Source organism: Sinocyclocheilus grahami, unplaced genomic scaffold, assembly GCF_001515645.1.
Source record: "Sinocyclocheilus grahami isolate Dianchi unplaced genomic scaffold, SAMN03320097.WGS_v1.1 scaffold253.1, whole genome shotgun sequence".
NCBI lineage: Eukaryota > Metazoa > Chordata > Actinopteri > Cypriniformes > Cyprinidae > Sinocyclocheilus > Sinocyclocheilus grahami.
Window position 1 is genome coordinate 421,612 of NW_015505432.1, and position 15,133 is coordinate 436,744.

General features: G+C 38.1%; 1 protein-coding gene across 1 annotated transcript; it reads right to left on the minus strand.

Annotated features, from left to right (window-relative positions):
* Window positions 1-983: 983 nt before the first annotated feature.
* LOC107598617 (guanylate cyclase soluble subunit beta-2-like) lies at window positions 984-11,707 on the minus strand. The gene is made up of 14 exons (XM_016290013.1): window positions 11,645-11,707; window positions 11,431-11,525; window positions 11,153-11,313; window positions 10,730-10,829; window positions 9,774-9,916; window positions 9,537-9,630; window positions 9,162-9,265; window positions 8,713-8,929; window positions 6,197-6,517; window positions 1,924-2,072; window positions 1,697-1,843; window positions 1,406-1,560; window positions 1,064-1,242; window positions 984-997 (listed from the first exon to the last, which is right to left on the minus strand). Exons 2-14 carry the CDS (start codon window positions 11,495-11,497, stop codon window positions 984-986), a joined length of 1,851 nt encoding a protein of 616 aa, XP_016145499.1. The 5' UTR covers window positions 11,498-11,525; window positions 11,645-11,707.
* Window positions 11,708-15,133: the final 3,426 nt, after the last annotated feature.

The following is a 15,133-nucleotide window of genomic DNA, read 5'->3' on the forward strand; positions in this document are numbered from 1 at the left end:
TTCTTTTAACTTTGCAGTTTTTGCAACCCTGATGCTGAATCTTGAATGCAGGTTAAAACCCTGATGTACAGTGATGTGATTCAAACTAGTTAATGTTTATGCAAAAAAAAAAAAAAGCAATTATAAATAGACATGATATATAAGTAATCAAATACATTTAATACAATGTTTTATCTAACAAAAATTCTCCCAATAAACAATGGGATTAAAAACCAAAGTATTAAAGCCCAAGGTCAAATGCATAGCCTTTCAAAATATACTACATTTGATAGTGTGCGCTAACACATGTGCACAAGAAAGTTTAGTCTTTGTCCAGTGTCTATGCTATTTTTGTCCAGAGGTAAAATTATCTGATAAAATTATCTTTGTATCTTTTTTAGACTGATAAAATTATCTTTGTATTCTTTTAAACTAAAGTTGCTGCTATCTCATAACCCTCTCACACAAGCTCATTTTCTACTGTGAAACATCGGCCCGGGACAGTGTTGCCACCTTGTGGAACAACTGATTAGTGCAAAACAAATTCAAAGCGCATGTGCGACTTGTGCATATAAAGTACGCGTGGTTACAAAAATTGGTTACACTTTATTTCGATAGTCTACTTTAGACATTCTACTAACTATAAGTAACTTTGTAACTACATGTCAACTAATTATCATTAATTTGCAACTACATGTCTACTAACTCTCAGAGTAGACTGTTAGGGTAGGTTTAGGGTTAGTAGAATAAGTTGACAAAGAAAGTGTTAGAAGATATTAAGCAGATAGTCTACTAATACTCCACTAACTGCTAGTTGACATGTTGCAAAGTTACTTGCTGTTAATAGAATGTCTAAAGTGGACTATCGAAATAAAGTGTTGTTGAGTTGTGCGTGTACAGTACGCACTTACTATTCTGGTGATGAAATCTGGTGTTCGCATAAAAACCAAAGTATACTTTGGGCTTAAGAATGTATAGTGGGACACCAATACATATGCCATTGCTCATGACTGGTAACCTAATAACGAACAAACATTCAACAGACCTTTTAATGCTGGCCTATAGTGAGGTAGCTGTGATGCACAGTCTCGAGTAGAATGATTCAACTTCTTGTCCGAGTCGGCGTCGTGCACCAGAAGTCCCATGATCTGACTCTCTGTGACTTTTAGGTTCCTCTGCAGAAAGTAGGTGCGCATTCTTCCTTTACCTTTTATCTCAATCTCTCCACGCTCCTCCATTTGATAGCCTTTATTTCTTAGAGCACTGGTAAGAAATCAGCCAAAAGATTTAAGATTCTCATCTGAAGTCAATCTATGTTAATATATCAATATTATCTGTTAATGTTGATATATACTGTATCTTTACAGTGCCAAACAGAGAATAATTGAAGTAACTGAGAGAGAGGACATATTTTCATGCTTCTCACTGATAAACACTGGGACTAAGGTGGATTTTGTCAGGCAGTCCATGACTCTCCATTCGGGAGGCCGTGTTAACTGTGTCTCCAAACAAACAGTACCGAGGCATCTTCTCACCAACCACCCCTGCCAAGACCGGTCCGCTGTGCAAGCCCACCCGGATCTGGGACACAAAACTTCAAAAATCTATTCAAACTCTTTTCTAAACCCCCAAACAGCTGGGGATGAAATGTCAGTTTGAGGGAAAACAGGACCAACCTTGGCCACCCCTGTATTAATCAAAGATAACCCTCAATCACCTGAATAGGGCCACCAGTCACAGGGTTAGTGACCTCTTTTGCAGCTATGATCATGCCTAGGGCGAAGTTGGCCACACGCTCTATGTGACTTGACATCGGGATTGGCACACCACCAACAACCATGTAAGCATCTCCAATTGTCTCAACCTGCAGCACACGTTATAACACGTATCGAAATTATTAGCATTGCATTTTACACAAGAAAAATCCTCAAGACTAAGGCCCACCTTGTAAACATTGTGCACAGTGGTAAGACGATCAAACTTCAGGTACATGGAATTGAGCATGGAAACGATCTGGATGGGTTCACACTCAGAGCAGATGTTGGTGAAGGTCACCACATCACTGAAGAGGATGGTGCACTCTTCAAACTCACCTAAAAGAAAAGCAGAAAAAAATACTATGCATTATGTGTGACTTTTAATTATAATTATATAGACTTATTTTGAAATGCCTGTCTTACTGTTTCCACCTGCTCTTTAAAAAAGACTAGAGAGATAAAATATGTACTCCTACAACTATTTACAACATATTACAAAATAAACACCGTAAAGTAAACATTATCATAATTCATCAGCAGTAGTTCATAAGCAATCGCTTTGCATAAATGTGTGGTATTCAGTGATCGTGAACTGCCCTGAAACGGCGGGACTGTAGAACATGCCGCAGTGCCACATTTATTTAATTAAATCAAAGCCATTTGAAATTTTATAATCACAATAGTCTGTGTCACAGTTCCTGTTTTTCTGTCCCCAAATGTAGACTGCTTAAAATGATCATTAGTACTTTCATTATACCATTTAATATTTTTAAGACTTCAAATTTTATAAAACTGAATTTAAGACATTTTATTACATTTTAAAGTCTGCATGAAATCAAAATTGACCCCATTTGATTAGTTAGCACACATTACTAGCCTTCGGGCGAACAAATCATTTGTGCAAGGTAATCCACAGAAGAAAACAAAAAATGCTTTGTCTTCATAATCTTTAAGCAAAATCTGAAAATTTGCTGGTGTTTCTTCTCTGTTGACGTCAGTTTGATATTTTGGGCAGAACATCTTTAACCCTCTCCAACCATCCGTCTGTTACGAGCTAGAGACAGCGACGAAGTGCACTAATATCAAACCTTGTCATCTGAAATGAAATGAAATGAAGAGTCCTCTCACAGAGCACAGCATGGCCCAAGACATCACATGTTTGGATGATTGGATTGTAACGCAGTTCACAGTTAAGAGAAGGAGGAGGCGGTACCCGGCAGACATTTAATAATAATAATAATAATAATAATACATTTTATTTATGGGCGCCTTATGTGACACTAAAGGACACATGCAAATAAAACATAAAAGAGTTAACAAGCAACAATGCAATTCAAAGCCCACATTCATAGCTTTACAACGAATTAGAAAATACATTAAAAAAATATTACCAGTATGGCTGCCTAAAAAGATGATTTGAAAATAGGAAGAGAGTCACTATTACGAATGTATTGTGGAAGTGAATTCCACAGATGAGGAGCAGCATAGCTAAAAGCTCAAGATCCCATAGAAAACAAACGTGTACGAGGAAGTACTAAAGAGAATGTAGACGATGATCTGAGAGTTCGAGAGGGAGTATATGTTAAAAGTAGGTCAGATAAGTAAGAAGGAGCTAGGTTATAATGCCTTATAAACAAAAAGCAACATTTTGAATTATATACGCTGTTTAACAGGAAGCCAGTGCAATTGGAGAACAGCAGATATGTGTTCCATAGTAGGAGTTCTAGTAACTATTCGTAACTTGTGTAAAAGTTTAACAGGAAGACCATAAAAAAGAGCATTACAGTAGTCAATACGTGAAGTGACGAGAGCATGAACCATAATGGCAGTGCTCCTCGTTGAGAGGGCTGGGTGGAGGCGGTTAATGTTACGTATGTGATAATGAGCTATCCGAGTAACCTTGTTAATATGTGCTTCAAAATATAGAGTATTGTTAAGAATAACACCCAAGCTCTTAATCTGCATTGAAGGAGCAATTGTAGAACCATCGATACACATAGAGAAAGTACTGGTCTTTGACAAATTACTTTTTAGAACTATTTTTGTTTTATTACTGTTAAGTTTAAGAAAATTACTTGAAAACCAAGCTTTAACTTCAGACAAACAGTTAGAAAGAGAGGATGAAGGAAGTTTAGAAGTAGGTTTTGAAGACTGGGTGTCATCGGCGTAGCAGTGAAAATGAATACCATCCTCACTGAAAATGTTTCCAAGTGGCAGTAAATAAATGTTAAATAATAAAGGGCCCAGAACTGAACCCTGTGGGACACCTGTAGTAACACGTGATGAATTAGATTTAAACTGGCCTAGTTGAACAAGCTGAGTATGACCCGAGAGATAAGATGCGAATCAAGCCAGAGAAGTACCTACAATTCCAATGGACCGCAGTCTGTCTAATAGGATTTCATGGGAAATAGTTAACTAAACATAAAACTTTAATAACAAAACAAAAGTAAGCGGCAGCCCCTCACAGACTACCTGCATAAACAAACAAAACTACAACTAAAAAGTCCCAGGCCTTGTCCTCTCTCATCCTTCACTGTCAACACTCCCACAGCTCTCGGCCCTGTCCTAGGGTGTGTTAGTTAATTATGTTTAATTATATTGTTTTGATTTGGTTGTTTTTCAATTCAGAAAAAAAATTTAAACAAGTCAATATATTGTTTGTTGTTTTCCATCTCGATGAACAAGAATTCCATCACTGGCCTACAGCTAGGTTATAATGCCTTATAAACAAAAAGCAACATTTTGAATTATATACGCTGTTTAACAGGAAGCCAGTGCAATTGGAGAACAGCAGATATGTGTTCCATAGTAGGAGTTCTAGTAACTATTCGTAACTTGTGTAAAAGTTTAACAGGAAGACCATAAAAAAGAGCATTACAGTAGTCAATACGTGAAGTGACGAGAGCATGAACCATAATGGCAGTGCTCCTCGTTGAGAGGGCTGGGTGGAGGCGGTTAATGTTACGTATGTGATAATGAGCTATCCGAGTAACCTTGTTAATATGTGCTTCAAAATATAGAGTATTGTTAAGAATAACACCCAAGCTCTTAATCTGCATTGAAGGAGCAATTGTAGAACCATCGATACACATAGAGAAAGTACTGGTCTTTGACAAATTACTTTTTAGAACTATTTTTGTTTTATTACTGTTAAGTTTAAGAAAATTACTTGAAAACCAAGCTTTAACTTCAGACAAACAGTTAGAAAGAGAGGATGAAGGAAGTTTAGAAGTAGGTTTTGAAGACTGGGTGTCATCGGCGTAGCAGTGAAAATGAATACCATCCTCACTGAAAATGTTTCCAAGTGGCAGTAAATAAATGTTAAATAATAAAGGGCCCAGAACTGAACCCTGTGGGACACCTGTAGTAACACGTGATGAATTAGATTTAAACTGGCCTAGTTGAACAAGCTGAGTATGACCCGAGAGATAAGATGCGAATCAAGCCAGAGAAGTACCTACAATTCCAATGGACCGCAGTCTGTCTAATAGGATTTCATGGGAAATAGTTAACTAAACATAAAACTTTAATAACAAAACAAAAGTAAGCGGCAGCCCCTCACAGACTACCTGCATAAACAAACAAAACTACAACTAAAAAGTCCCAGGCCTTGTCCTCTCTCATCCTTCACTGTCAACACTCCCACAGCTCTCGGCCCTGTCCTAGGGTGTGTTAGTTAATTATGTTTAATTATATTGTTTTGATTTGGTTGTTTTTCAATTCAGAAAAAATGTAAACAAGTCAATATATTGTTTGTTGTTTTCCATCTCGATGAACAAGAATTCCATCACTGGCCTACAGCAGTCCATTCAGTTAATTTTGTCAATCTGTCCATTTTCTGGACCAGCCAATGTCGATAGCTGAACCCATTTTAAGTTTGGTGAAAATGCTAAAGACATGTTGAATCACAGTTTAAGATCCTTTCCTGGTCATGTTCCCCTCTCTTTCATCTCCAATTGCGCTTCAGACACAGCTGTTGAATCTCTTTGCAGGGATACTTTCTGGGCAACCTGAAAGGTGCTTGTGTAATTACTGGATGGAAATTAAAGTTGAAATATTGAGAATCAAATAAGGACATAATTTTCTGATTTCTGCTCCATCTGTGTCTAGCGTAGCAGAATGTGAATGGCCGAAGTATACTTTCGGCATTGGAATGACTGCCTAGCTTTACACCAGGGGTTCTCAACTCTGGCCCTCAAGGTCTACTTTCCTGTAGAGTTTAGCTCCTAACTTGATCAAACTCACCTGCCTGTAACTTTCTAGTGATCCTGAAGATCTTGATTCGTTTGTTCAGGAGTGTTTGATTAAAGTTGGAGCTAAACTCTGCAGGAAAATGGACCTCGAGGGCCAGAGTTGAGAACCCCAGCTTTACACTACAAGGCGCACATCTATTGTCTCACAGAAACCATACTTGCATTGTCTGCTCTCCTAACCATCCACCCTTCTGTTTGATTCACCTGCCTCCACTCTCTTGCCCTCTTTTAGCTGGTTGGCAACATGTTTGGGCAGCATGGCATAGAGTAGATTCTCCGTCTTCTGCTTTTCCTCCTCAAGGTGTTTTGAGAGTTGATGCAGCTCTTCCTTTTTCCGTTCTAGCTGGTTGGAGAGCTCCATCTCTGCCAGTCGCTGCTGGTTGAGCAGGATCAGGTCACGTGTAGCGTCATGTGGAGCAATATCAGAGAGGTGCATGCAGTGCTCCTCCAGCTCCTGCAAGCTGCGAAGTAATGGTGAAGCTAGGTACAGCATGCAATGCAACGGAGGCATCCATAACATTTGTCCTGTGAGAAGGAAGTAAGAAACAGACAAGGAGAGAGGTATAGAGGCGAATACAAAGAGGGATGCTGAGAATGTTAAATATGGGTGTAGCTGCAGTCTGAAGTTACAGATAAGAATTACAGAGGCTCATTTGATATTCCCTAAAGGTACAAAAATGTGTGAGGTGGACACAATGAGATAAAAAGATGAGATTGACAATTAGAATTAACAGGTGCGAACACAGATAGATCCCTTTTGCAAGACATTTTTTATTCTATATTTTAGTTTTTATTCAAATTCGGCCAGTGTGGCATTAATTCTCAGTTAAGTATGTGCCCTACAACTGCATTTAAGTTCAAATTCTGTGAGAGCTTACAAGCCCCTACCTCTCTTCAAAGTCTCATGTCACAGCAACCACAATCAAGACGTAAATCGGCAATTGGCAATAGCCCTCCATTAAGCTTAACCACATGCTAGTCTGGCGTTGACATGAAGGTCGGACATGCCAGCAAAACTGATAAAAATTCATGATGTGGATTGCCCTTCTATGAGTTATTGTTTTTTACATTGCTAATATAGTTACTAGGGCTGCACGATTATGACAAAAATCATAATTGTCGATTATTCCCTTGAAATTGTAATTGCGATTATTAATTACGATTATCACAATTTACATTGAATGATGTTCATACCATGCCGTATTTTTTTATGAAAATGAACAAGCAGAAAACACTCTAACTGAAAAACTTTTAGTGCATTTCTATAGTATTAAGCCTCAAATGTCAACTATACATCGGATTGGTTTCTTCTTTAAATTATAAAAAAAGTTAAAATATAAATGGTATTATAGTGTTATACTAAAACTAAAATTAAAACAATGGAAAAACCCTTAAGATAACATGTAGAAAGAAAAAAAGCATCTTAAGCACACAGAATAACATAAGTGGACTTTGAACGATTAATTGCCGCTTTGAACGATTACGTAATTGTGGCATCCATAATTGTAATCGCGATTAGAAATTTGATTAATTGTGCAGCCCTAATAGTTACATAATATAGTTAAGCAATATCAATTTCAATATGATGCAAATGAATGATATAAACTGACCATTTTTAGACAGTCTCAATTTTGACAGTTTTTGCTCGAAAATGGTTACAAACAAAGCAGAAGTTGCAGTCTTTCGTTCTTGAATGAATCAGTGTTTTTGAATGAATCGGGTGAGTCAGTGATTCAACTGGCCTTTCATAAAGACCACCTGCTTCATTCATGAATGAATCAGCCGGTTTGAACAAATCGATTGAATCAATGATTCTATAATTTACTTATTCTGGTATGAAATGTATTTACGTATGAGACTTGACGCCACCTACTGGCTGTTCTAGTTTCATATATAATAGTATAATTTAAAATTTTCTAACATTTCATATTTCTGTTCAAAATGTTATATTTAAAACAGTAATCTCATAAAATATTAATCTCAGTGTAAATGTATTTTTATAAATGATAAGATGGATTTTGTTGATACTGATTCATTTGGTTAGCAACAAACCTATGTGTATAGTGTTAATTAGCATAATTAATGTTTAACAGTATTAACTCTATTTTTTTAATAATTATGAGAGGCCTGCACTGTGCACGGCACTGAGAATTAATGAATGCAAAAAAAATCCTTCTAAATGTAGTTAATAAATGACTGTCAAAGTCTATAATACATAAATCTGGAAAATAAATATAAAATAAAATAATCAAGTATACAGACTGTGTAATATGTGGGGTTGGCCTAAAAGGCATCTACGCTATTATTCAGGAAGCTGATGGTTCAGAATGCATTCTTCTAAGGCATTGGTTGTTAAATCTGTTCCTGGAGCTCCCCCAGCTGTGCACATTCTGTACGTCTCCCTAATCAAACACACATGTTAGAGATTCCAAGACCTGAAGATATTTACAATGTACAGTGCTGGAGAACCACTGTTCTAGATGCTCTAGGATTTGTAAAGCCACATACAGTATTCCCCACACCACTATCCTTTCAATTAATACACATATTGCTCATATTACAGACACAGGGGGAAAACAGAATATTAGACAGAACAGCAGTAATAATCAGGTATAAATGGCTGAAATGGTGAAATACAGAATTAAGAGTAATAAAAGTCTTACATAATATACATGATCAATAAATACAAGCATTAAGTCAATCTTTTCTAGAAGTCTCACCTCTCAGCTCTAGCATGGGTCGCTCTTTCCAAGCCATAGGCATTCTGTCTCTTCGTGTCCGCAAAACAAAATGGCTATTAATGAACTTGCGGATGCTGCAGATGTTGAAAGTCACCTGTGGATGCTGGATGGTGAAATATTGATGCAGCTGGCCGCAGAAGCTCTGTAACCCTGGCACGATTCTCTGAATAGTCACCCCTGCCTGTCTGACTAGGAGCTGAATGAGTAAAAGAAGAAAAGAGCGATGATGTAACAATGCTCAAAATATTCAGCACTCAGCAATGCAGAAAAGGTTAAATACAATTATTTCAAACTATCTGTAAGCAGATAGCAGATAACAGCCTCAACATGTCTGTCACAACTGGCAACTTGCCATTTTTAAATATGCAATGAATGTAATGATTTCTAATACTTCGTTTGAAGAAACAATGTCCTCAAGCGCCCCTTACTTCTTCATCAAACACTATGTGGAAAGGGAAGGCATTGCAAAATGTCTTCAGATCGATGCACAGGTTATCTGGATACGCAGGCTCAAATGCCCTTGGAGTTGTACCTGAGGTGGAAAGAAAAATCTAATTAATCCACAATACAAACACCAAGAAATACAACATTTCAAACTACGTTTACTCTAAAAATCCATCTCAAATGTATGAATGTTGCTGATAACGAGTCAGACCTCATCAGAAAATCAGTTCCTTGATCAAAAAATCATTTAGCTTTACTGATTAAAAAGGATGCTCGGCTAAGAGTTATATTTAACTGTAGAATTCAAAATAATACATTTGTCGTATCTCATAAACCTAAGAATTGTATTCCATCTTTACCCTTTTCTGGATGTACAAAGTTTCTGACTGTGCCCCAGTGGTTTTTCTGTACATGATTTAGAGACGTCTTCTGCATGGACCTTTCAGAAAAGTCCTGGAAAGAAAACAGTATAGGTGTATTTTTCACTAGACTGCATAAACCCAAACAAAACACTAAGTTGTATATAACTGTGAAATCATTAAAGCATGATGATACTTAAACGTACACTTAAAAACACACACATTTTCAGTGCATACTTTGTCTAAAGGCACTGGGCTCTGGGTGATGAGGAAAACAATATGCTCCTTTGTTCCCATCCTCTCGACTTCCTCTCTCTGGTTCACAATTTCCATCTTTATCTTGCTGTTGAAGAAGTCTCTGGCTACAGCTCCGATGATACCTACAGCATTAGAACTCAATCAACTAGAAAATCTGATTACTTTCTAATTATTTAGTATGGCTACACTGTAAAAAAAAATCCGTAAAATTTACGGTAAAAAACCGGCAGCTGTGGTTGCTGGAATTTTACTGTAAAAAATACGGTAGCAACGTTTTAGGTTTTACGGTTTTAACTTAAATTTACAGTTAAATACCGTAATTTCATTAACTGATATAATGTTAATATATCAACCTATTGAAGTACTGAAATCTGTTTTGTAGCTTTGTGATACACTGATAACCACCAAAAGCAGGAGGTGATGAGAAAGTCACACGATGAACCAAAGCCCATCACAAGCAGCTTTTAAATAATAACATATATAGAAGGTGCACAGTTTCATTCACACAAACGCTAAACACCATCATGGTAACACATGAAACTGAAATAATGCAATAAACATTCATTTAGCAACATTAGGTGTAACACACAACCCTAATATACAAATCTGATAAGAAAAAACTGAGAAGAAACAGTTATTTTAACAAAAAAACATCACATTTGAAATGTAACGCAGTGAATTCTGGGAATGTCAATTTACGGTTATTCACTGTAAATTATGCGGTCTTTTTCACTTCCAAAAACGGTATACTACCGTAAAATTAATGTCCAATGCATGTAATGTCCAATACAGTTTTTCACCGTATATAGTAGGGGAATTTACCGTTAACCATTTAACAGGTTTTTACTGTAGCATTTTTACAGTCTTTTACTGTTAAATTCACGGTCATTTTTTACAGTGTATCCACATAGATAGATAGATCAGTATTTGTTTACCTGGGACGATATGACAAAGACCTCGTCGGTCTGAGTAGTAGTGTAACAGCAAGGAGCCGTCATTGTTTTTTTCTACACGGAATGATGGTGCATTCATTTCCTAAAATAAAATGAAGACAGAGATTTACTATATGAATTTTGCACATTTTGTCTGTGCATACGAGAGATCACTCTAGAGGTTTTGTAGCCTAGTTCTTCTCACAAGAATAAATATTTATAACTGATTCTGAATGCATGAATCAATGAATGAATGATTGATTGAACGAATAAAGAAAAAGCATTATTGAATGAGAATAAAAGGTCTTATTTCGCACATCAAAAGTGTACTATTCATTCAGGATTAACAAATAAATTATGAAACAGTCTTTGATCGAAATTCTCCTCAAGATGTTTATGAGAATATTAATGTCCTGCTCACTCGACCTTGTAGGAAAGAGAGAGAAAGCTGTGCAGCGCGTCCAGATTCTCCATAAACTCAAACAGATTTCCTCCAAGAGTGCGCAGCATATGATCATATCCAGCCCTTTTGCAGAACTCGAAAAAATATTCTCCAAACTGCCCCAGCACCACACTTTGCTCAAGGTCTTTGGATCAACAAAGAAAATGTGCATTAACTACAATGAAGAACAACCAATGCACTTTTAATAAATACTGGCTGCTCTGAAAATCAAACCAAATCTTAAGAAGTGAAAGTGCTTTACCGAGCATCTTGCAGGCCTCTGACACTAACTGCATGGTGATGTTATCTGTGTACACTTCATAAGTCATGAAAGTGTCTTGAACCCTTGCTGCATCCCTGCAGAAATCCCAACAAAATCAGTATTTTTCTCCACATCATTTTATAAGGCATTTTCACAGACATTAACACAATCTGTGTGTAAAATAATCAAGTGATTCAGTGTTATGGATGCTCACCTGAGTTTGTCCCATGTCTCTTCTCCAAATCTGTCAATCACTAGAGACTTCAGACATGTGTTGATGAATCCATACTGGACATTAGAGTTAAACGCATTTAGCCATTTGACATGTTTTGTAGCTAACACTGAAGATTGAATTAACATTTGCAATAATAATACATAAGACCAAGGCTAGTTGTCACTGTTGTAAGTCAAAAGTTCTGATACACAATGCGTATACATTTCTCTACAAGTGGTTTTGTGTGTTGGTTTCAAACATTTAACTCAAAAACTTCTTAAATTAGAATATTTTTTTCTTCAATTGGCAATTTCATATTCGGGCATTTTTCACAAATTTGTCATAATATCAGGTAGACTATTTTATTTTTATATAAGGACAAATGAGGGACTCGTACACAACTATTAAAAGCCAAGGGGATGTAAACTTTTGTAAACCACACTCTAAATAGGTCCGGACTAGGTCCAATGTACTGTGTTAATATGAAGGATTTTTTTCCTTATTGATTTTTGAGAGGTATTTTCTCCGTATTTTGAATTAGGCATTGTACAGTGAGGATGATCGGTGTAGCCCAGGGGCATAGATTACGCGGGAGACGCAGGGGATGTGTCCCCCCCACTTTTAATATCACATAAATTCGTCCCCCGCACTTTTTCGGGCAAGTGTGTTCACATAGAGGTTTTCAAGAGCCGGTGTGAATAAATATAGATTTAAATTGAAAGAGACAGGATAGTCTGTGCATGATCTGATGTTTTATTCGGACCCAGAATAAGGCGAGATTAAGCCACACTCTAAATAGGTCCGGACTAGGTCCAATGTACTGTGTTAATATGAAGGATTTTTTTCCTTATTGATTTTTGAGAGGTATTTTCTCCGTATTTTGAATTACGCATTGTACAGTGAGGATGATCGGTGTAGCCCAGGGGCATAGATTACGCGGGAGACGCAGGGGATGTGTCCCCCCCCACTTTTAATATCACATAAATTCGTCCCCCGCACTTTTTCGGGCAAGTGTGTTCGCATAGAGGTTTTCAAGAGCCGGTGTGAATAAATATAGATTTAAATTCAAATCAATAAAGCAGAATATATACCATACAGAACATTTAGTTAAATAATACAAAAAAATTCAATTTTCTTACCATTTCTGTCAGGTTGTTTTCCTTGGGCATATAAAGCTGATAGTTGAATTATTGCCTCTTTTTATATTCCATGGATCAACCATTCACCTCCTTGATCATCATGCTTAATAAAAAATAACAATACCGCTCCATCCAGCAATAAACGAGAATTCCAACGTTTCTACATCGACGATTTACGAAACTGCCTCAGGAGTCCCAAACATGCAGAAGCACAGCTGCAGTGTCCGCTGCTGTGAACAGAAGCAGCACGACAACATGAGTGAGAGCGCGTGACATGCGCTGCACAAAATCTGTTCTTAGTACATTTTTAAATTTCAGATCAGCTTTTGCTCATTAAAATGTGGTTTTATTCTGGGTAAAAGATTGCAAACTGGAACAATTAACTCCAAGTAAAGTGGAGTGACAGATAGCCCTTATGCATTAAACGATTATTTTGACTATTAATATTCAACTTATTTAGCTTATTAACTTATTTATATTAATATAAATACATGCATATAAATAGAATATATAAAGCTTTTAAAATGGCTTGTAGAATATTGCACGGCACAAGCTTCGCTTTCCTTCTTTAGTTCTTTGGTACCTGTTTCTTTTTTTATTTCTTTGTTTCCTTTTTCAGACTGCTCATGTAGCATGCATATTTCGATAGCTGAGTTTAAAGTTATCAGCTGTGTGTGGATATAGTCATTGTGAATGCCACATACTAATCGATCTCTTATCAGTTCGTCGTGCAGCATGCCAAATTCGCATTTTCTGGCTAGTGTTGTTAACGTGGCAACGTACGACTGGATTGTTTCATGTGACTTCTGGTTCGTTGTAGCCAAGGTGTTCAGTATCCTTGATGTGAAGTGTGGATTCTGGCAGGTGCCACTCAGTGAGGAGTCATCAAAGCTGACCACCTTCATGACCCCGGCGGGCTGATATGCCTTCCTCCGAATGCCTTATGGAATTTCCACGAGAAGTGAAGTCTTCCAAAGGTGTATGGAGCAGCTCTTTGAAGGACAGTCATGCGCAATTGTTGTTGACGACATCCTCGTTTGGAGCAGCACAAGAGAAAAGCATGATCTGCACCTCCGGCAGGTCATGGACAAAATATGCGCTGTAAATCTTAAGCTCAACCCTGACAAGTGCCGTTTCCGGGTGTCTGAGGTGTCATATGTGGGTCACCTTCAAACTGACCAGGTCAAAGAGCTATGCCTAGCACACACGCTCTTATGTGCACACCTGCCCTCCCCTGACTGGGCCGAAACTACTGAGGACTATGATGTCATGAAAGTGGAAGCCCTCTCCTCAAGGAGAATTGAGGAACTGAGAAAGGAGACACAGGCAGACTATCTATGCAGGCGCTTATCTGAGGTTGTTGCCGTGGGCTGGCCTGACCCATCAAAGAAGCTGCCACATGACCACAGGCAATTCTATGCCATAAGGGATGAACTCACAGTTGATAATGGCCTACTGCTCCGTGGTCAGCGTTTTGTCATTCCCCACTCACTGCAACACTATTATATCAGACAGTTGCATCAAGGGCACCAGGGCCTAGAAGCAACAAAGTGCAGGGCCAGAGAAACCATGTTTTGGCCCAGCATATACCAGGACATTGAACATGAAATCTCCAGGTGCGCTCCTTGTAATGCCCTCAGACCACACCAAACAAAGGAGCCCCTTCAATTGCATGATATACCAGACTTGCCATGGGCTCTTACAGCAGCTGACGTTTTTGAGTGGGGGGGGGGACACACCTGGTGCTCGTCGACTCGTACTCCCGACAGTGAGAATACAGACGGACAGGGGGTATGATAGATTGGGAACGGTAGTAGGAAGAGCACCACAGCCAAATAGCTACCAGGTACAGGCCGGAGATGCCACATATGTGAGAAACAGGTGCCACCTCCTACATACACATGAACAGTACACCCTGCCTACAACAACATCGTTGTACCTGCACTCACTCACATCATTAACACATCCCTTCACACTGGTGTTTTGCCCTCAGCATTTAAACAGGCTCGTATAACCCCACTTCTTAAGAAACCCACTCTTAACCCAACTCTTTTAGAGAACTACAGACTGGTTTCAAAACACTTGAACGAGTTGTGTTCAACCAAGTCTCAGCCTTTATCACACAGAACAACCTCCTGGACAGCAACCAATCTGGCTTCAGATGTGGACATTCGACCGAGACTGCCTTGCTTTTCAGTTGTTAAGACTGGCAAGAGCGGCTTCCAAATCTTCTATACTTATTTTGCTGGATCTGTCTGCTGCTTTTGATACGGTGAACCACCAGATTCTCCTGTCAACCCTATTGGAAAATGGCATCTCAGGAACCGCACGCCAGTGGTTTGAGTCTTAC

What these genes read in the sequence shown, in the direction of transcription:
- LOC107598617 (XM_016290013.1), bottom strand. Translation starts at nt 11,497, where the DNA reads ATGACTTATGAAGTGTACACAGATAACATCACCATGCAGTTAGTGTCA. An exon ending in AGAGGCCTGCAAGATGCTCG is followed by an intron (nt 11,314 to 11,430) that starts GTAAAGCACTTT and finishes GTTGATCCAAAG; the next exon opens with ACCTTGAGCAAAGTGTGGTG. An exon ending in CTTTGTACATCCAGAAAAGG is followed by an intron (nt 9,266 to 9,536) that starts GTAAAGATGGAA and finishes TTTCCACCTCAG; the next exon opens with GTACAACTCCAAGGGCATTT.